The sequence below is a fragment of the Martes martes genome, assembly GCF_963455335.1.
Source record: "Martes martes genome assembly, chromosome: 2".
Lineage (NCBI taxonomy): Eukaryota > Metazoa > Chordata > Mammalia > Carnivora > Mustelidae > Martes > Martes martes.
This window is the reverse complement of record NC_137889.1, coordinates 151,478,358-151,499,744: the sequence shown is the minus strand read 5'-3', so window position 1 is coordinate 151,499,744 and position 21,387 is coordinate 151,478,358. Positions and strand designations below refer to the sequence as shown.

The 21,387-nt window shown below is 42.2% G+C and overlaps 1 protein-coding gene across 14 annotated transcripts in view; it reads left to right on the top strand.

Moving 5' to 3' along the window:
• The window catches only part of LDB2 (LIM domain binding 2), a 375,417-nt gene that overhangs the window by 116,034 nt on the left and 237,996 nt on the right, over positions 1-21,387 (top strand). For all 14 annotated transcript variants that reach the window (XM_080796093.1, XM_080796085.1, XM_080796096.1 and 11 more), the window contains exon 2: positions 20,077-20,179. In XM_080796093.1, coding sequence (XP_080652219.1) covers positions 20,077-20,179 — 103 coding nt within the window. The remainder of the gene's footprint in view (positions 1-20,076; positions 20,180-21,387) is intronic.

Below are 21,387 nucleotides of genomic sequence, written 5' to 3'. Positions count from 1 at the left end.
GAAGAATAAAGTTAAAAATAATCAATATCTGATCTCATTTAAGCCTCATGGCATCCTGGGGCACATAGGTGTGAGTAATCCACATTTTACCTAGTTGGAGAGGTGAAATGACATGTCCAAGGTCATCCATGCAAAGTGTACCAGAGATACAGTGCCAACCAAGCCCCTAGAAATCCAGAGCCATCTCTCTGTTTCTATCTGTAATATGTTTTCCTGAAATAAAACGGAGCATGGGGGAAAAAAGCTGCTTTTGAGATGTTGGAACAAAACAAATTACATTTAATAAAGTGCTTTAGTGAGTTCCTTGCTGCATAGTATTGATAATTCATGCTTCTTCCCTACCTAGAGTAAAAGGAATTCTATTGTGACTTAATCCAGAAAATGGTAACATCTAGAGCTTAGGTGTCTACCACCACATTAGTCAGGGCTCTGCAGAAATACAAAACCGATTGGATATACACGTACATACAAGGAGATTTATTACAAGGAATTGGTTCATATAGTTATGGAGGCTGACAAGTCCCAAGAGCTCCAGGTTAAGGTGACAGGCTGGACATGCAGGACAGCTGATTATGTAGCTGTAGTCTGAGTCCAAAGGCCTGAGAAGCAGGATAGCCAAAGGTGTAAGTTCTAGCCTGAGAGCAGAAGAAGACCAATGTCCCAGTACAATGAGTCAGGCAGGTGGAGTCTTCTCTTAGGTTTTTGGTTCTGTACATGTCTTCAACTGATTAGGTGGGCCCCACCCACACAAAGGAGGGCAATCTGCTTCACCTGATCTGCAATTCAAATTTCATCCAGAAACACCCTCACAGACATATCTGGAATGATGTTGAACCAAATATCTGGCTACCTTCTGGCCCAGCCAAATCAATACCTAAAATTAACCATCACAACTGCCTAGATTTGAATTTTGCCTTTGTTATTCACTAGTTAAGTGGCCTTGATTGAATTATTTAACTTCTCTGAGTCTTATTTTCTTCATCTGTAAATTGGACATGGGCATATCTACCTCCTAGGAATGTTGCAAGAATTTAATGAGACAGTTCTGTAAAGGGCTCAACACACTGCCTGGCCTGAAGAAAATATTCAATAATTGTTAGTTATTTAGTTTGTTACTCTCACCACATTATCGTGATAACTCTAAGTCTAGGAATGTATAAGTGATGTTTTTGTATATAAATGCATGTTGCACATTTTGAATTTAAAATGTATTTTAAAGTTTTGGCAAACGGCACTTCCTTTTAAACTATAGAGATTTCGCCACTGGAAGGTCCAAGATTCCCATGTGGCTTATGACTTTGATGTTTGCCTGAGCCCTGACTGTCTGTGCTGTGGGTTTTACTAGCATGGTGTAAGGATGAACCAAGATGTGGTATGTGACATAACTATGTGTGACTTGGCCCCTCCACGAATGTTGATGGGGTGGAGTGGGGCACTGCTGAGTGCCAGGCTCTGAGCAGAAGCAGGCATTCCCAGTTAGGCAGGATGGAAGTGCTGCTATATTAAAGGTGGTGAGGGGAAGGGATTGGGAGGGGCTGGAAGGGAAGTTCTGGCATGTGTTGTCTAGTAGAAATTCTCTGGGCCATACACTGGGAAGAAAGGCTGTACCTGTAGAGGAATCGGGTCGGTATTCCCTGGCTGATAAGGACATAGTACAGTGTCTTTTGTAGGTGTTCAGTGGGTGGGGTTTTGTTTCCCGACCCTCAGAGATGACAGTTGATTGTTTTAGAAGACATTCCCAAGACAGGACAGAGAATTTGCATACATGTTGAAGGTCTTAACGTATTGAAGCAAGAAGGAGGCCTCTTTGACATTAGTTCTCAAGTAGAAGCCTTTGTTTCCAATATTGATAAATAACATAAAGACCAGGTGTGCAGAGAAGCAAGCAGGCAGGTGGTGCAGTAGAAGGAGGAAACCGGAGCCCTGGGAGCAGAGGCATGGGCTGGCCTGGGGCAGGGATGAGGGGCAGGAGGTAGGGCAAGGACAAAGAGGGTAGACATGAAAGCTAACCTAGCAATAAATACCACTGGGGCATGGGTAAGCTTCCAAAAGAAAGGGAAGGAAAGAATAGCTAACATTTGTTTAAGAATGATATTCATCAAGACTAGGAGTTTCCGGCGTGTGCTCCGTGTTCCCGTCACAAGGCCTGAGTGCTTTCCACATAGTTGACCCTCACCAGAAACCCATGAAGGAGATTCTATTGTTTTCCCCATCCCCAGGCTTACAGGGGAGAACACTGAGGCCCTGTGTGCCAAAGGAATTCACCCAAGGTCATACAGCTAGTCAGGAATGAGGTTGCTAGGCCGTGTCCTAGGAGGTCCCTGGAACCAAGAACACAGAATTGATCATGACACTTTCCTGCTTCAAACTGTAGGTGAGGTCTCATTGCTTGTAGTGAGTTACCCCATGCCCTCACCATGCTCATGTTGGGCCTCTGTCTCCTGGATCCCAATATTTGGCTCAGATGCACTCTTTTCAATGCCTTAAATATATCATGGTTTTCCCATCTCTGGGCTGGGGGCTATTGCTCTTTCTTCACCTACACTGGCCAAGCCCCATCTTGAGGGCAAAGATACTTGAGAAGATTTTTGTCTGATGTAAGTTGTCCATAGGTGGGGACTAAGGCCAGCTTTGTTACCTCTCTGCCTCCAATGCCTGCCCAGGATCCTTACGGATCTCTTTGTGGATCTCTCTTCAGATGTTATGTTTTGTTTTTTAAGATTTTATTTATCTATTTATTTGAGCACGAGCAGGGGGGATGGGCAGAAGAAGAAACAGCAGACTGCCCCACTGAGCAGGAAGCCTGATGTGGAACTGGATCCCAGGACCCCGAGATCATGATTTCAGCCAAAGGCAGATGCTTAACTGACTGAGTCACTCAGGAGCCCCTCTTTTCAGGTTTTTACTCTAAACCAGTGATGTTCAACCTGAAGGCCATCGGGTGGTGTCTGGAGCCATTTTTTGGTTGTTAGAACTGAGGGAGGTGCTCTTGGCATCTGGTGGGTAGAGGCCACACATGCTGCCACACCACACATCCTGTAATGCACAGGACAGCCCCCACAACAAAGAACCATCAGCCCCCAATGTCAGTAATGATGAAGTTGAGAAATCTTGCTCCAAAATGGCATTCCCCTCAAGGCCATCCTTGGTCACACTATCTAAAATTTATTCTTTATTTTATTTATTTATTTATTTTTAAAGATTTTATTTATTTATTTGACAGAGAGAGATCACAAGTAGGCAGAGAGGCAGGCAGAGAGAGAGAGAGGAGGAAGCAGGCTCCCTGCTGAGCAGAGAGCCCGATGCGGGGCTCGATCCCAGGATCCTGAGATCATGATCTGAGCTGAAGGCAGAGGCTTAATCCACTGAACCACCCAGGCACCCCAAAATTTTATTCTTTATTTTATTTTTATTTTATACTTTATTCTTTTTTTCATATTATTTATTTATTTATTTTATATATATACATATATATATAGAGAGAGAGAGAGAGAGAGCGAGAGAGAGAATGACTAGGAGAATGGCTGAGGGAGAAGGAAAAGCAGACTCCCCACTGAGCAGGGAGCCCAACGTGGGGCTCGATCCCAGGACCCTGCTATTATGACCTGAGCTGAAAGCAGATGCTTAATCATCTGAGCCCCCCGGATGCACCCCACCCCTCATATTTCATTGTTGTTCTCATTTTCTCCTCTATTGGTTTTCTCCTGTGATCCTGCCTCTCTCTAATGAATGATATATTTCATTTACTCATTATTTTATTGTTTGTCATCCACTAGTATTTAAGCTTTATGAGAACTGAAATTTGTGTCCCTTTTGGTCACTGCTTTATCATTAATGCTTAGAACATCATCTAGCACATAGTAGGTGCTCCGTGTGTATTTGTTGCAGGTATGAATGAATTCAGCGTCCTAGATAACCATCATCAATTCATTAGAAAGGCTACTTGGGTTGAAATCCGTTTGCCATCTATATGGAGACTATTTTTGAATCCTGGAAGGGGACGGCATGAGAGATCTTCCCTTTTGCCTCCTTTGGTAGTGATGCTGCCTCCATTTTAGCCCAGATCAAGATCCACGAAAAATGTTTTTCCTAAAGGCAAGAGTGGGGACGGTGGGCAGGTGCTTTCAGTGAACAATACATCCCTGAAGAAAGCGGTGTTCTGGAAGGATGCCTTTGAAAGTACCCTTAGAATCGTCCTTCTGTTTGACAAATAGAGAAACTGAGGTGTAAGCACATAGTCTAGGCATATTTTGCCAGATTATTTGATTTGTATTTGCTTGAAGTCACCCAGCAAAATGTCAGGATTAGAATGAGAACCCAGTTTCTTGCCTCGCATGGAGATGGAAGGGGGAAAGTGAAAAATGCTGCCGGACAAAATTTGAGAGTTGGCAGAGAGACCACAGTTTTCTAAAGCTCTCTTTGCCTTGCAAGTTGTGATCTCTAGTTGACAAGGAAGCAAATCGGATAGCTAAATGCAGAGCTTTCTGAGATACTGAGATGCAAATTAGCCCCAACCACACGCAACTGTGGATTTGAGGTTGGCGTGCAAAATAGAGACTTTGCTTCCATCAGGCTGCATGAAAACTCACTTTCATAGATGGGTACTCTCACTCTTCCCAGACAGGCATTATGTAAGGCACAAGGGACACGGTGAAAAATAAAACAGTGATCTCACCCTCATGGAGTTTTCAGTCTTGTGAGGGAGATACACTGAGGGGGGTGTCTTATTTGTAATCCACTGAACCAATAAGCTAATTGGTTTATTCATTTTCTGAGAACAGGGAACTTTATCTTGGGTATCTTTTATGCCAGCTAACGTTGATGGCCAGAACTATAATGATGGACAAAAACTAACCAGTGCTAATTGTGTGCCAGTCACTGTGCTAAGCTCTTTCTTGAATGTATCAGTTTATTTAAACCTTACAGCTGCTCTACGATTAGTTACCATTATTGTTCCCATCTTCACAGAGAAGGCAACAGAGACTGAGTACCTTGCCCAGACTCACAGAGCAAAAAAGGGCTGGCCTTGGTGTCCAGACCCAGGCTGTCTGGTTGCGAAGTATGCAGGCTGTACCATAGCTGCATTACTGATAAATCCTATTTAATATTCACGGCAGCCTTGGCCTTGGGACTTTTCCCACCATTTAACGATAGTGCTCTCTAGTGGATGTTTACTCTGTTCCAGTCACTGGTCCATGCACTATCTAGTTTAATCCTCCAAATGAGAGGTGAGATAGCTTTACACAGGGTGAAACAGACATGGCGAGTTTAAGTAATTTGCCTGAGATTACGCAGCTACTAAGTGGTGCAGTCAGCATTCTGGATACTACATATATTGTATGGAGTCATACATATATATAAATTTATTTGTGTATACATTATATATTCTGATATCCAGAATCATACAATACAGGGCATCATATAATACATACAGTATATGGGATCATACAATATACAGCATTTCGTGTCTGCCTTCTTTCACTTTGCAGAATGTTTTCCAGGTATCTGTTACAGCATTTATCAACATTTCACTCCTTTCTTTGCAAATAGTACTCCATCACATGAAGATACCACATTTGGTTTATTTATTTGTTCATCAGTTGATGGACATTTGCATTGTTTCCATTTCTTGCCTGTTGTGGATAATGAAGCCATGAACATTCATGCACAAGTCTTATATATGACCTCTAATTATTGATATTTTCCCACAATCCTTTCTTTCTCTCTCCGATCAGTTAAAAGGGGCAGGTTCTAGAATCAGATGACGTGGATTTGAACACTTGTCTCCAGCACTTTTCAGAGGTGTGATTGGGAAGATGAGCTGCCTTCTGAGCTTTGGTTTTTCCACCTGTAAAATGAGGATAATAACAGTAGCTTGCCTGGAAATGTTCAAATGCTTGAAGTAGATAATGCGCAGTGCTCAGTTCATAATTAAACACACAATAAATGTGTGCCAGGTAAGCAATGGAAATACAAAGAGCCACCCAAAGGAGATAATGTATCTGCCCACGGAGTCTGGAGTTGAATTGCTAGGACGTGAAAAATATAATAACTAGGCATCATGTAACATAAAATAAAAATACAGTACTAGAGGAGTAGTCAGCATGAAGTTTGTATGAGTTGAAAAATTAAAAAAAAAATAATGTATCTCTGTCTATAAAATGGAGACTTTTTAGTAGATGGAAGGGCTGTGGGGCTTCCAGCTGGAAGCAAGACTTGGGTGGGAGTCCCATTGAATGAACACAGGTGATTGGGACAGAGTAGGGGAATGTGGGGTAAGGAGGATATTGCAGGTACAGGGACAGAGGGGGTAAAAGGTAAAGCTTGTCAAGCTTCAGTGTCCTCGAGTAGGGTGGGTATTGAGTGGGTAAGCAGGCTGGAATCTGTCTCCTGTGCCCTGGGGCTTGTGGACCCAGGTCTTGTGGACCCAAGATAAGTGAGAAGTGACCACCATCCATGAGTTCCCATGTTCCCACCTCTCTAGCACCATGTGGAGAGGAACCTACCATGTGTGGTCACTTTTTTGATATTTCCACAATGACATGCATGTGCAGTGGCTATTTTAACTTACCTTTTCTTGATAACAAGTGAAATAGAAAATCCTTTCATAGCTTTATTGACCATTTTCTGGGAATGATAATTTCTCATCCTTTGCACTTTTATATTTGATTGATTTCTGATTTTTTTTTTTTAAAGATTTTATTTCTTTATTTGACAGACATAGATCACAAGTAGGCTGAGAGGCAGGCAGAGAGAGAGAGGGAAGGAAGCAGGCTCCCCACTGAGCAGAGAGCCCGATGTGGGGCTCGATCCCAGGACCCTGGGATCATGACCTGAGCCGAAGGCAGAGGCTTTAACCCACTGAGCCACCCAGGCGCCCCGATTTCTGATTTTTTAAAAAAGTTTTAATTTTAGTGCCAGTTAGTTAACATATGGTGTAATATTAGTTTCAGGTATATGATGCAGTGATTCAACATGATTTCTGATTTTTACAGTTCATTATACATTCTAGTTACTAACTCTCTCCCAGCCGGTCACCTAGACTATAGCCCTGTTTACAGTGTCTTTTGTCATATGGTATGTTTATATCTTGATATATTCAAATGGATGGCTTGTTTCTCACATTATTTGTCCTTGTGGTGTGCTGTTGACAAAAGTTTCCCCTGTGCTGAGATCATACGCAATATTCTCCTACCTTCTAATGGCTTGAAAATTTTTTCTTCATGGACATGTTTAATCCATCTCGAACTTACGTTTGGTTATGTGATATAGAACCAAACTTATTTATTTTTTCCATGTGAAAAGCCAGTTGTTTCAATCCTGCTTATCAAATAGTCCGTCCTCCCCTGAATCTCTAGAACGGCCATTTCGACTCTACACTCGGCTTCCGCCATGCTGTCCTGCTCTGTGTTCCATTTGCTTTCTTCCTTTTACATCAGAACATCAGAATGCCTCTGTGTCATTATAAACCATGGATGCGCATTATTTTTAAAGATTCCTCTTTTTCCTTCTAGTGGACTTTTCATGGTTTCTTGAATCATTCCTCTCTTGCAGGGCAGCACATTGTTTTAGTTTTTATGCTGTTATGAATGCTCCTATGGTGAATATTTTTGTGTATAAAGCATTTACATATTTTTGGATTATGTCCTTTGGATGGATTCCCAGAAATAGAATTACTGAGTCAAAGGGCATAAATATTTTTAATGCTTTTAATTCATGGCATATATTTATTTAAAAAATTAAAGTGCATAAAGATTCTGGTAAGTTCCTGGTACTCTATTATGTAGTTGTAGTCAACTGGGCTATGACAAGTCTGAGTCTGAGAACGGCGGCCCTGTGGAAGCAATTAATGTGGTCTCCTCAATAGATTTATCTTTTCTCTTTTCTTGTTTGTTTAGCACATTTTTGGTATATTCATTTATTCTGTTGTTTACGAAGCACCCAATATGTGCCTGGTTCCGTGAGAAAGCGGGCAGCAGGATCCTATGCTCCCAATGACTTGCATTTTCCAGGAGGTAGGAAGACAATAAACAAATTTCATTTTATTATTTTTTTTAAGATTTCATTTATTATTTGACAGAGAGAGACACAGCGGGAGAGGGAATATAAGCAGGGGGAGTGGGAGAAGGAGAAGCAGGCTTTCCACTGAGCAGGGATCCCAATGCGGGGCTCGATCCCAGGAGGCTGGGATCATGACCTGAGCCAAAGGCAGATGCTTAATGACTGAGCCACCCAGGCACCCCAACAAATTTTAAAAATCTAGTGATAAGTGCTTCCTGGAGGAAAAACATTGACTGATGTGATAGTGAGCTGGATCCTGTAGATTGCAGGGTCAAAAATGACCAGGAATAAGGATGCCTGGGTGGCTCAGTTGGTTAAGTGGCTGCCTTAGGCTTAGGTCATGATCCCAGGGTCCTCGGACCGAGCCCCCATTGGACTTCCTACTCAGTGGAGAGCTTGCTTCTCCCTCTCCCTCTGTCTGCTGCTCTGCCTACTTGTGCTCTCTCTCTCTCTCTCCATCTCTCTGTCAAATAAATAAATAAAATCTTTAAAAAATGACCAGGAAGCTGAGATCTGAATGACAAGGAAGAAAAAGCCAGGCCAAGTAGAGCAAAGTCATCCACTTGGTTAAGGAATAGTTAACCACTTGGTTAAAGAATAGTTAATGCAAAGGGCCCTATGGCAGAATGGGAGTGTGGCCCCAGCGTAGAAGCAAGGACCCTGTGGCAAGGGCCTGGATCCACAATTCAGAAGTGAACTGAAGCCAGAAAGGAAGACGACGTCTAGACTTAGTGTGCTCCCTGGTGAAAGCAACAATGAGGAGCCATGGGAGGGCTCTAACCAGGAGTGATGCAACCAGTGGCATTGTTTAAAGGTCACACAGGCTTCTCCGTGGACCATAGGCTTCAGGGAAGTCAGAGTCCTGGTGGAGAGAAGGACAAGGAAGCAATTACTCTTGTCCAGGCTGGAGTTACTGGAGGCCTAGATGAGCGGTGGTGGCAGACAGAGAGGAACGTGCATGGGTTCCATTGAATTTTGAAAGTAGATTCATGGGAGTTGCTGACAGAATAGAAGTGTGGGCTTAGGAAAAGAGAGGAATCAAGAATGTGTCCTATAAGGTGGGTCTAGGAGACTGAGAAACTGGCATTACATCGTTGAGAGGGAGAAGACTGGAGAGAAGAAGCCTGGTGGAAATGGGGCCGGGGCTGGCTTCGGCCATGGTACAACTGCAATGCCTCTTTGGTTCCCCAGTGGGGCAATTGGTGAGGCAGCTGGCGCCACAGTTCTGGAGTCCTGAGAGCCGTGGTACAGGCGTGGGAGTCACTGGTAAATTACAGAGAATCTAAATCCTCTGGTAAACAGGTGTGAAAATGGAGAAAAGAATGGAAACCTTCAACCATTGTCAAGATAAACCTAGCTTCTGAATATGCTCATTTTCTTCTATTTATCTTTGTGAACAAAAATCTTTTCTTTTTTCCCAAGTAGGAAGAAGGAAAAACTTGAATTTTCTTTTCTAGTGGCTCCCTGATGCCTCAGTCTTGGCCCAGTTTCTTCCAGTTTTTAGTGGTGACTCCACAAACTATTCCTTCATTTGATTCTTATGCAGTTGGGCAGGTCACAGAAACAAGCTTTTGCATCTCGCAAGTGTTTCCAGAAATGTTTTCCTGCCTGCTGTGTTTATGTTGGAACAGAAAATTTGTACGTGATTTTATGATGAGCTTTTCTTAAGACATAGAAGTTGCTGTCTCATCACATTATGCTGTGTCTCAGGACCCCTGGAACCTGGGTGCTGTAATGTAATAGGAGCTATGGGGCTCACCACCACAGAGGGACTACCAATGAAACCCCTGCTTTTTTTTTTTTTTTTTTTAAGACTTTATTTATTTATTTGAGAGAGCGTGAGCAGGGGTGGTGGGGGAGAGAGACAAAGAAAGCAGCAGACTTCCTGCTGAGCAGGGAGCCCTGAGGCAAGGTGGAGGTCAATCCCAGGACCCTGGGATCATGACCTGAGCTGAAGGCAGATGCTTAACCTACTGAGCCACCCAGGTGCCCTGAGACCCCTGCTTGCCTTGCTGTGTCATTTTCAAAGTGATTTGCATGGGGTCCCTCATATATTATTTTTCATATGTTAGAGTGCATGGCTCCATGTTGGAGTAGAAAACAAAATTTAATTATGAAGAAAACATTAGTCCTCTTTCTCTCCAGAATAATGCAGATAAGAATAGGCAGTGAAGTTCTGTGGTTAGGATGAAATGTCCAGAAATCAAAATGATTAGGAATCAAAGTCCAGTGTTGCCTCTTACTTGGTCTGTGACCACCTGAGGCATCAGTTTCCTCATTTAAATTGTACCAATTTGATCAGGATGCTGTGAAGACTAGGAAATAATTCATTGCGAAACTCTTAGCATTTTCATTGATTCACATATTAAATATTTAATACCCCTGTGTGCCAGACACGTGAATGGAGAAGACAGTGAAAGTGTTCAACCATCAGGAGAAGACAACTATTGTTTTTCTTCAGAGTTTTGAAAATATGCTTGGTTTTCATAAGATACAGATTTATTTTTTTAAGTTATATAATTTAAATAGTCAAAAAATCAAGTACTGATTTGTTGCATATTGGCCAGGTATTTTGTGCTCTGTCTGCAAAATGTACAAGATATGGATATAGATCCAACCCTCCTAAAGCTTACAGGAATGAAAAGAAAATGAGTCTTTCATCATAGTTATGATAAGTCCAGCAGCAGAACGCTCAGCTTTGGGTGTGTAAAACATGTGTACATTTTAGTCATTATTTTTAGATTATCATAAATAACATTTCTCTTTGGATGTTCACAATTAATTAATGATTTGGTGGGTCAAGGATGAAGATTGAAATGCATGAATTTCCCTAAGTGTTTGGGGGAAAAGACACTGATGTACCTTTTGCTCAAGAGCCCTATCTGCCAGATGCCAAGTCTTGTCTTTCTGTTTTAATACATTTCTTTCTCAAGACAGCACCCACATGCCCTAAAGAGTGAAATATTGTGAGCACTTTCTGAAGGGAAGTCTTGAATTGTGAGTTGAACCCTGAGACGGTCTATTGGGACACATAATTTACTATTTGATAACACGGTGTTTTAAAATTTCTGTTAAAATTATAGCTAATGTTTCTTGTTAAATAAGATGCAATTTAGCCGAGAGTGAACAAAATCATAGATGACAAGGAGAAAGAAAAATGTAATCCTGGGGATATGAGAATAATAATAATAATTTTCAAAATCCCATGATAAAAAGAGAGGATTTCAAATGCTCTCCTTGTGTCCAACACATGCTCCCCCAATTACCGTATCATTTTTATTCCTCTGTCTTCATGTAGAATTGCACAGATGTGGACAACCTTGCTTTGGGCTCTCTGTTCAAGAGGGGAGCTCCAAACAGTGCACTTAGCACTATTGGATGTTGAAACAAGTAAGAAGATAGTAAAGATCTTGAAGAACATTGTTTTGGATGAAGGAACATCATAATAGAGTGGTTATAAGAGCCCCAGCTCAAGAGCCAGGGGTCCTGTGTTTGCACTCCCTGCAACCTGGTAGCTCTGTGATCCGAGTGAATACTGAATTTCCCTGTGCCTCAGTCTTCACATCTATAACATGGGGTTTTTGGAAGGATTTATCCCATAGGTTGTCTGTGAAATTTCAAGGGTTTATGTTACTCAACCTGTTCAGAATGGTGACTGGTACATAGTCAGTGCTCTGTAACTGTTGACTGCAATGATCGAATGTGGCTAATTCGGAATAAAAGTCATTTGATACATGGTTCGAAGAAAAAGTGGCCAGGGATTCAAGAAGTGAAGGACTATTGCAGTTAGAGAATGTAAGTGACCTGCTCTCCCTTAGTGGGAGGGGGCCTCCATGAAAGGAAAGGCACGAGGTTGGGGTTCTTTATTGTCTCCTGTCTCAATACAGGAGCGTGACGGGCAAAGAAATTTCGGGAAAGCAAGGGATGACCCAAGTGTGCTTCTGCCTCTGTCCTTGAGTGCGCTCATTCTTTCTTCAGTGTCTTCTGAGAGAGGTGAGCTGACAAGTACAAAATGGGAGTGACCGAACTGGTAAGATACAAATTAATAGAGTGCTGTCCATGTGTGTGTACTAGGAGGAAGGGTCATAAGATGTTATTTTCTAGAACCACGAGATACTAGAAAAGTCAGTGCTCTTCTCATCTTCCTGTTTCCAGACCCCTTCATACACCCTCTCCACTTTGACCTGTTTAAGTTTATTTTAATAAAAAAACACATTTTTCAAGAAATAGATGCTTTATGTATGGTTTCATTCTTTAGAGGGGGTGTATGTGTGCCACGTGACAAGTGGTTGCCATGGTAATTTCTCATTATTGTTGAATTGAAAAATAATTACTCTGGCAAAAATCCCACATAACCTGTCAGTGCTTAAGTTACAGATGCCGGGGGGCAGCCCTAGCCCCGGGATCCTGTTTTTGGTGGAAAGGGACGGAGACGGGAACAGGAGAGAATCTGGGATGGAAGGAAAATGCTTTTGTGGATTTTTAAATGTAATTAAGCCTCTCTTCTGCTATTTGACCCGAGTGCCTCTCTCATCCTGATATATGATTTCGCTGCCAGTGGTATTTGGATCACCTGTGAGATGGGACAAAAGGACCAAGGATTTTAATCACAGAAATGCATACAGGAGCTTGTTTGGAGTGGAGAAGCTTCTGTGGCATTTTTGCCTAATTAAAATATACGAGAATTATCGACACCACTCCCCCTGCCTGTGTTTAGGCTGAGTTAATTTCATCTTTATTTACCTGGAGGCTGCTCTCTGCTATTGTTACTTTCCAGCTTTGGGAAAATAATCCACTTTTTACTTATTAATATTCACTAAACACTAAATATGTACTGCTCAGATACCAAACGACAGCAAGGATTGGGAGGACCTGTCTCCTTGGAAAAGGCATGGTTCGATCAGGAGCCTTGTGGCGGGCAGGGTGTACAGAGCGGGATCCCCACCTCCTCCCATGCTGATTCTGTTTCATGAGTTATTTGGAAGGACCATGAAGAGCCTATGCTTTCGTTCTTGTGTCAGCATCAAGAAATAATCCTCCTTTTGTTTAATGAAACCCCTGAGATACACTCTACCTTAAGAGAATAATAGGCAAATTGTTTAATTTCATTTTTTAATTTAATAGTTTATTATTATTCCATTACTGTACCTTCTTTGGACTTTTAGATGCTCATCCTTCTCCTGGCAGGTTGGACTCTGTTTTGTAATTATGTTGATCCTCTTATTAGATCCCACTTGGAAAGACATTCCTTAGAAATGCACCTTGTTTCTTCTTTACCCATGCATCAGTCAGACCAGAAGGCTTCAGTTTGGAAGCACAGAGACCTCTCAATGTGAGAGCCAAAATATAGACAAGTACATACCCTCTTCCTGTGTACAGCCAAGTTAGATATATGCTCCAGAGAACTTCTTACACATGGACACAAAGCAACATTATAAAGATACTTATCACAGCATTGTTGTAATAGCAAAAAATTAGAAACTGTCTAGAGATCATTAGTAGCAAAATGCTTAAGTAAAATATATTACATTCATTCAGTGCACTATTATGTAGCTTATATAAGGGAAGAAGACCTAATATATAAAATAGATAGGTCTCCAAAAAGCAATGTTGAATGAAAAAAAAAAAAAGGCAAGTTTAAAGAACTTAATGTATGAAAGCATTTAAATAAAATATTAAAAACATAAAATAAGACCACATATGAATGGAGTCCTATGTGTGTATAAATATAAAAGATGGGGTAGGAAGAGCTGAATGAATTCCACAAGACAGTTGTTTATGGGAGCCTGGGGGAGGGGAGGAAAAAAACAGAGCAGGATATGGGATCCAAGACATTTATTTTTATTTATAATTTTTAATTCCTTTTCAAAAGGAAAATAAGAATTTTTATAATCGTTAATTCTAGATAATGGGCCCATGGGTCTTCACATTATCTTCTACTCTCTATTTAAAAAAATTAATAAAATAAAACCTCACTTCCTTAAGTTACAGTCAGTGAAGTATATTCATTTAACCAACATTTTGCTGAAAAGGACAAGGAAATTACCCAAAAGGTGGTGCATAGAATGGCAATATGGATGTGAGATCATTTTGAAAATTCCTGTCTCCATGTGAACTTCTCACGTGCACGGGTGGTGCGTCTGCTTATGGAAAGTGAGACAGAGAGAGGTCTTAGCTTGAACACCATCCTGGTTCCCTGGCCTTTGAGTGTAGACTCTCAAGACTCCCACAACACTTGAGGAGGCATATGGGTATGGCCTCTCCATTGGCTCATTCCACGTTTCTGCTCCTTTATTGGGTAATCCATAGGTGGGAGCTCTGTTGAGGATGGAGCCATGCCTGATGCCTTGTCCCTCCTTTAAGTATCTCCCAGTTTACTAGAGGATTATAAGGCAGTGATTCAATTATCATTTGATTCACATGCTAACGGGGGTAGAGTTTTCAAGGTTTCCTAGCACAGGAGACAGTGGAAGAGGAGAGCAAAACCTGTAACTTGGGGTATACTATGCTTTGGAGGCCAGAGAGCAACATATGCAAAGACAGGCAGGCAGCTGCTGGTTAACCAGGAACCCTTGGTTCAGAGAGGTAAGTTGCCTGAGGTTCCTTGGCTGCACAAGAAAACTGACGATGCTGGGCCCTTTTCAGTGTGGTAAGAATGGCTTTTCCTGGAGGGAATGTTTTACGGCATATATTCCAAATGTCATGCCTATTATAACTGCTAGTAACAGACTTGCACACCCATCCCACACATCTAGGAATCAGACCTCAGGCCCTTGGTCCTTTTTGGAGGTCATTTACCATAACCTTGACGTGGAAGTCCCAAAATGTTGATCTTGACCTACTTGTCAGTCTCAAGGCACTCCTTGGCTAATCTCCAAGTTAGTTTGATTTGAGGGGATTGAGCTTCATCCCCCCTCAAACTTCAGACTTGGTGAGCTTCTCTTTGGAGTCCTTGCTGCAAAACAACTTGGCGACTTTACTCATGCAACCTCCTACTGGTTGGCTTGCTAACCTTGACTATGTTGCCTGCTTTGCAAGGAAAACTGGGAATTTTGTGGTTCTTCCATTTCTCCAAAGATGGAGGTGCAAAGTTTACAGTCTAGAGGTGGGAGCCTAGCCTGTAGGTACAACTGCCGAATGTTCACCGGTCCCTTTTTCTTTATATTCTGTTGGCCCCTTGCTCTTCTTCCATGTGGCCAAGCAGAGCACCTGTAACCTTTGCAAGGCTCATATCCTCCGAGATGACTAAAGCTGAACGGTGGAGGGGCTGAACTGTTACTGTTGCCCACAGCTCATGAGGTGGCTGCGAGCTAAGAACTAAGCTTCTACCACCCAGGACTGTCTGAACTCCGCCACAGGTTTCTTGTTTGGTTCCACAGAAGCCTTTGTAGGTGCATTTCAGCCAGCCTGAACACCTAGCCTCGTTATTATGCAAATGTCTCCCATCAAATTGCCTAACTGATCTCAGGAACTCAAGTAAGCAGCAAAATGGAGGCAAGACATGTATAAAAAGGAAGTGGATTTTCAGAGCAAGCACATGAAGTTGGGGGAAAGGGAACAAAATCTGAAAATGCCCGAGTCAGAGATCTGCTCCGGCAGAATTTTCTCTAGGCACTCCTGGCCGCTTCTTCTACACTTGTGAACTACCTTCACCTTCAACCTAAGGTGAAAAATCACTTTTTAAATAGAATTATTTGAAGGAAATCACAGATTAGTAGGTTCATCAGTTGTAACAAGGGGATATTGATGATGTGGAAGGCTGTGTGGGTGTGGGGGCAGATAATAGAACAGTGTCCTTGCTCATAATTTTGCTGTGAACCTAAAACTGTTCTGAAAAATAAAATCAACTTTAAAAGTTGGATTAGAGTTAGACAGACGTGTAAGTGAACTTCAGATTTACCACCACTTTCTAGCTGTCTGATCTTTACTGAGTAGTTTAAAGTTTCTGAAATTTGGATTCTCTATTTGTAACTATTTTAAGAGTCAAATGAAACAATAATGAATAATAATAACTGCCATTTATTTTACAGCTACTATGTGCCAGGCAGTTACTTTTTAGTCCTCAGAGTGCACTGAAATTATTATTCCTACTTGATACATGAGCAAATAGATGCAAAGAAGTCAGGTGACATGACTGAGGTCCTCCAGCTGGTAAGAGGCAGGATTCACATGTTGAAGTCACTGTGACATGGAGGTTAAAGATATCAATTCTCCATAAGGCTGCTTGCTTTATCCCTTGGTAGCAACTTGGATAGTTGTGAATGTAAGAGGGTACAACTCATGTAAAGCCCCTAGAAAATACTGAGTTCTGGGTACGACTGTTAACCCAGGGCCCCCGGCGCATGTGTTTTTTCCATCATCTGCTTCCTTCACACACAGTGAACATAAGACTGACCCATACTTCACAGCAATTTTTTGTCAAAGCGTTACTCCTTTTATTCCTTTTCCTACATAAACACCTATCCTCCCCTAACTAAAGACTAATTCAAAAGCTTTACATAGGAGTGTCTGGGGATAGTCGATCATTATAATTTTAAAATGCATCAAAAAATTGGTGTGCCATTTTAGAAATATCAGCCAAGAGACAAAGTAGGATCGCAACAATCAAGATGTCTTGAAGACTTTGTAGAGTGAGTTTCTTAAGTTGGGTCTGTGATGGTACGCTAAAGAGTTCCATTCATTCATTCATTCATTCAGCTAACCCAAATATATATATATATATACATATATATATATACATACATACATATATATATAGTAACTATTCTGTGTCTCACGTAATTCCATTTTTCATTTTTAGTTTTGAAATGTTCTTCTAAGCAAAGCCAAGTGATTCTTTTGTGCATATAGTCACCCGATGTAACCTTCCCCCTCCACACCTGTTCTGACATTTCCTGAGATGCTGACTCATCTTATGTTCCATTGCAGTTGGTTGAATGGAAGGGCACGTCTCCTTCTTGTGCGTTTCTCAGCTCCCACGAACCCTTGAGCGTCTAGGTGCTGTGGACCCTGTGTGGCTGCTCCTTGACACTTTTTACCACTCACTTCAGTCCAAATCCTTCCTTTGCTCCCAGGGCCTTCGGATCAGCCTGGGTTCTCCATGGGCTCTTGCCTTTCCCTGCTCCACTTCCTAGCAGGAATGCCAGAAACTCAGAGTCAGATGACAGGCAAATACAGGTGCAGGGTCTGACTTAGTCACAGGCCTTTGAGAAATCACTAGGGCAAAAGAGATTCGATACATCCCTGTTCTAACTGTTGTGGGCAGGTGTCATCGCCAGGTAAATGCATTACATGTAGTTGGAATGAGAAGAAACGTGCTTGGTTTATCAACAGGCTTCTTATAAAGGGCATTTTTGATATGTTTCTTTAGAACATGCAACACCACCTCCTTTAAAAATGATGCTAAAGATGGTAGGTAGAGGCAGGAAAAGGACATTTTATTCATTTTCACTGTGCCCTGGGCATTCTGCTGGGCACTTTAGACCCATTAATTTATTTACTCCTCACATCGATTCTGCAAGATAATTGTTATTATGGTTGTTGTTTTCACATGTATTCCGCAAGAAAATTATTACTCTTGTGTTATTATTTTTCTCAACTTGCAAGTAAGGAAACAGGCTCAGGAAGGTCAACTAAGTTGTCCGTGCTCACTGCTGGGAAGAGAGCTGGGATGAAGCCTGGGTCTGAGGGCTGCCAGTAGGCGTGAGTTCCGCCACTGACGTCATTCCACATGGGGTACTTCGCCGTGCGAGGCGGGACGCTGACCGTCCCTGGCAGCAGAAAGCAAGTAGCTGGACAAAGAGACCAATCTGAGACAAAATATTCCCTTTTCACTCTCCCTCCCCTTCTTTCTAAGTCCTAACCTCCGCCTTGGGAAAGACTGCCAGAGAAATGAGTCAGGCAGAGGGTGGGGCTCAGAGGTCAAAGGGGCTTGAGTCAAGATCCCAGCTCCACTATTTATCGGCTGACTGTACTTGGCAAGTTCCATTTACCACCTGTGCTTTGGCTTCTGAGGTTGTAAAGGAAGGGTGGTACATAACGGGAGCGGCTTCATTCATTCACGGAGCAACTTCTATTGAGTCGTACCATGGGCTCGGCACCATTTAGAGCAAAACAGAGCCCCTGCTCACAAAAAAATTAAATTATACAGGAGAGAACGGACCAAAAAACAAAAAACAAAAAAAAAAAAAAGAAAGAAAAGAAAAAAAACAAATAAACCCCACCCAAAACCAACAACGAACAAACCCAAAACGGGGAGGCAGTAAGGAGTAAGGAGGAAAATACACATAAAGCACTTAGAATAATGCTTGGCATGTGGTAAGCACTCAATAAATGTTAACTATTATTCTTTTTCCATCTGTGTAGCAATTTGAAATAAAATAAACCAGTGTACCCAGGCTCTCAAATGGGGTTTCTTTCCCCAGCTGCTTCTTCCACTTCCAACCAAGCCCACTGATTTTTCTAGAAACTCTGATAGCTTCCATGACACCCAGACTTTGTGCTGTGGTCTTGGGTCTGGAGGGAAACTGTTAGTCGCTCACTCGGGTGTCTCCTGCTCGTGGGCTTGAGCCCTTTGAGGGTAGAGACCCATCTCTCAACCAGCTGTGTGCTCTGAGGGCCTGCATGTAATAAGTGCTCAATAAATATTTGTTTTGGGGCAGCGGGGGGGGGGAGGAGAGAGAGTTTGTATGTGGAGCCATGAATCGCCCCTGGGTGCTTTTATATTTACTCTGTTTTACCACGAAAAGTATTGGCTTTTGGTGTGGTGATTGGGAGGAAGCCAGGAAAAAAAAAAAAAAAAGATGAAAAAATTCATTTGCCTGAGCTGTTACTTTTCTGAAAACGAGAACAGACAGCATCAATCTTTGGTGGCCCTTTAATTATTCTTTCCAGGACTGAAGGCTCATTCCTGATGCCTGCCAGTGACAACAACTTAATGTCCTCATAAGCAGAACAACTTAATGGGAAGAAGAGAGGCTTGCAGTTTCTCCACCCGGGCCACGGCAGTGGGGGCCACTGAGTGGGGAGCTGCCCTTCCCTCCTCTGACAGGCAGCTGCAGGACATCTCCTCCTAAAGTTTGGCACTGACCAGCAATTCTCTGGGAAAAGATTGTGCTTAAGAATTTGGGGGTACACGGGGCAAGATGCAGAGCACAAGGGCAGCTGTGCTGCCCCTTTTAGAATATGACGCTTGGCGTAACCCTCCTGATTCACTCTGATAGGAGGCCCCATCCCCCCCAATGATTAACAGTGATTTTAACTGCCTTAAACCGGGCCGGTTTCAAAGTGTTTTCTGGATGAACAAGAGACGCTCAATCCATGACAAACAGAGTTCACATGGATAGTTTGCATTCTGCTGAACTGCTCTATTTTTAATGATCATGTTAATAACAAGGCAACAAGATTGCCTATAATCTTAAAACAATCCTCGAGAACAATCCATATGCATGTGATGGGTGTTTGTACAGCCCTGGACAGATATGTATCTTCTGTCTGTGGCAATATCTGTATCTCATAGGACGTTTGCATAGGGTGGGGCTACAAGTCACACACACCCCCCTTTTGACCTGATTATCTTTTAAAAATGTACTCTCCTTAACCTGGTTGTGATATGGCGGTTTCTGTTTGTAAAATCAAATTCTGAAAAGAGCAGAGAGAAAGAGTGCCCAAAAAGAAGTTAAATGCATTTTACATGAAATGTAAACCCTTTTTGTTAAGAAATGTCACATTGTGTTCCAAAGTACATTTATTAAATCTCCCCAAATATGTCCTGGAGAATTAATTTTCATTCAGTTCGCGTTCACTCATTTGTTGAATTGGAATTCGGTCCCCATTTGAGGCAATTAATTTGAGGAGTGACCGCACGCTCGCCCACCCGCCTTCTAGAACACCCACACACATATGCTGAGTAACAAGCAAGTGGTGGCTGGGTTTGTCTTTCTTTTTGCTTTCCTTTTCCTCTTTTGAGGTAGTTTCTGTTCTTGCCTGTTAAATAAATGATCTATCTCTTTGCAGGATAGCGACAACCTCTGGTGGGACGCGTTTGCCACCGAGTTTTTTGAAGACGACGCCACATTAACCCTTTCATTTTGTTTGGAAGATGGACCAAAGCGATACAGTAAGAAAGAAGTTTATTTTTCTAATATTTCTTCTTTTTGCGCCTGTAAGAAAACCACAGGGACCTTTGGAGAATAGCACAGGGCTGACAGTCTGACAGTAACACCTCCCATCCTGAGGAGGTTCTTGTTTCCCATCAGGGCTTTGTCACCGGGTGGCAGCCTGAGCCGGCTGAGAGAGTTTTCCTTCGAGGCTGAGAATGTTTGGGCACCTGTCTGTTTAGCGAGTGAGGCAAATATGAACCAAGTCACCCAATGATAAGTGGGAGCTGGATGGCGGGGTTTCCATCCACCTTTCCCTGTGACCCTGCTTTGTCCCTGACAGCTGACACTTTACACCCAATGTTCCGCTTCTGAAGGTTCCTTAAAGAAAGAAAGAAAGAAAGAAAGAAAGAAAGAAAGAAAGAAAAATTCTCATAGTCACTGCATCAGCCACAGCCTCCTAATTTCTTCTTATCAATTATCTCAGGTGTTTATCTGACAAGTGCTATCTTTTCTTGGGGGTGGGGGAGAGAGGCCACCCCTGCCTTGAACATACAGTTTTGGATTAGCGTTGACAGAATTATAGTCCCTTGTCTTTCCAGCGAGTGATAACTCTGTAAAGATCCTCAAATTACTGCCTGTGGCACCTTGGGTAGGAGCGGATTTGTCCTGATTAGGTTCAGCCAACTTGTCAGAGATCAGATTTGCTAGTTGTGCTATAAGACCAAGAGGCATAGAAACATCAGCACAAAAGCAATTAATGTCCGGTTAGATCAGAAAGACATGTGTTTTCAGAAATCAGGTTGCACGTATGAAAGGATCTGTCAGAGGGTAAAACATCCCAAATGTCACAAACACAGATGATGATGATGGAACCAACCGCCGTGTGTACGAACCCGCCAATCCAGAGCATTGGGCAATGATAGATAATAAGGCTCATGAGAAACATGATTAAAAGTCTGATTGTTGCTAAATGTGTTTCAAAGGGACTAGAGTTTTTTCCTTTTTTTTTTTTTTAACTTTAGAGGACTTTGGACAACTTAGTAGTATTCGGATCTATTGTATGATGAGCTGATTAATTATGCTAATACATGCATGGTGATTTTGCCCAAGTGGCAAACTGGGGAGAACAGGACAACTTGAACTTACTGCCCAATTGGAACTCATTGCCAGGAACATCTCTTTAGATTTCTTTGTTGTGGGCTTTTAAGGGTGCGGGATGTTTCTG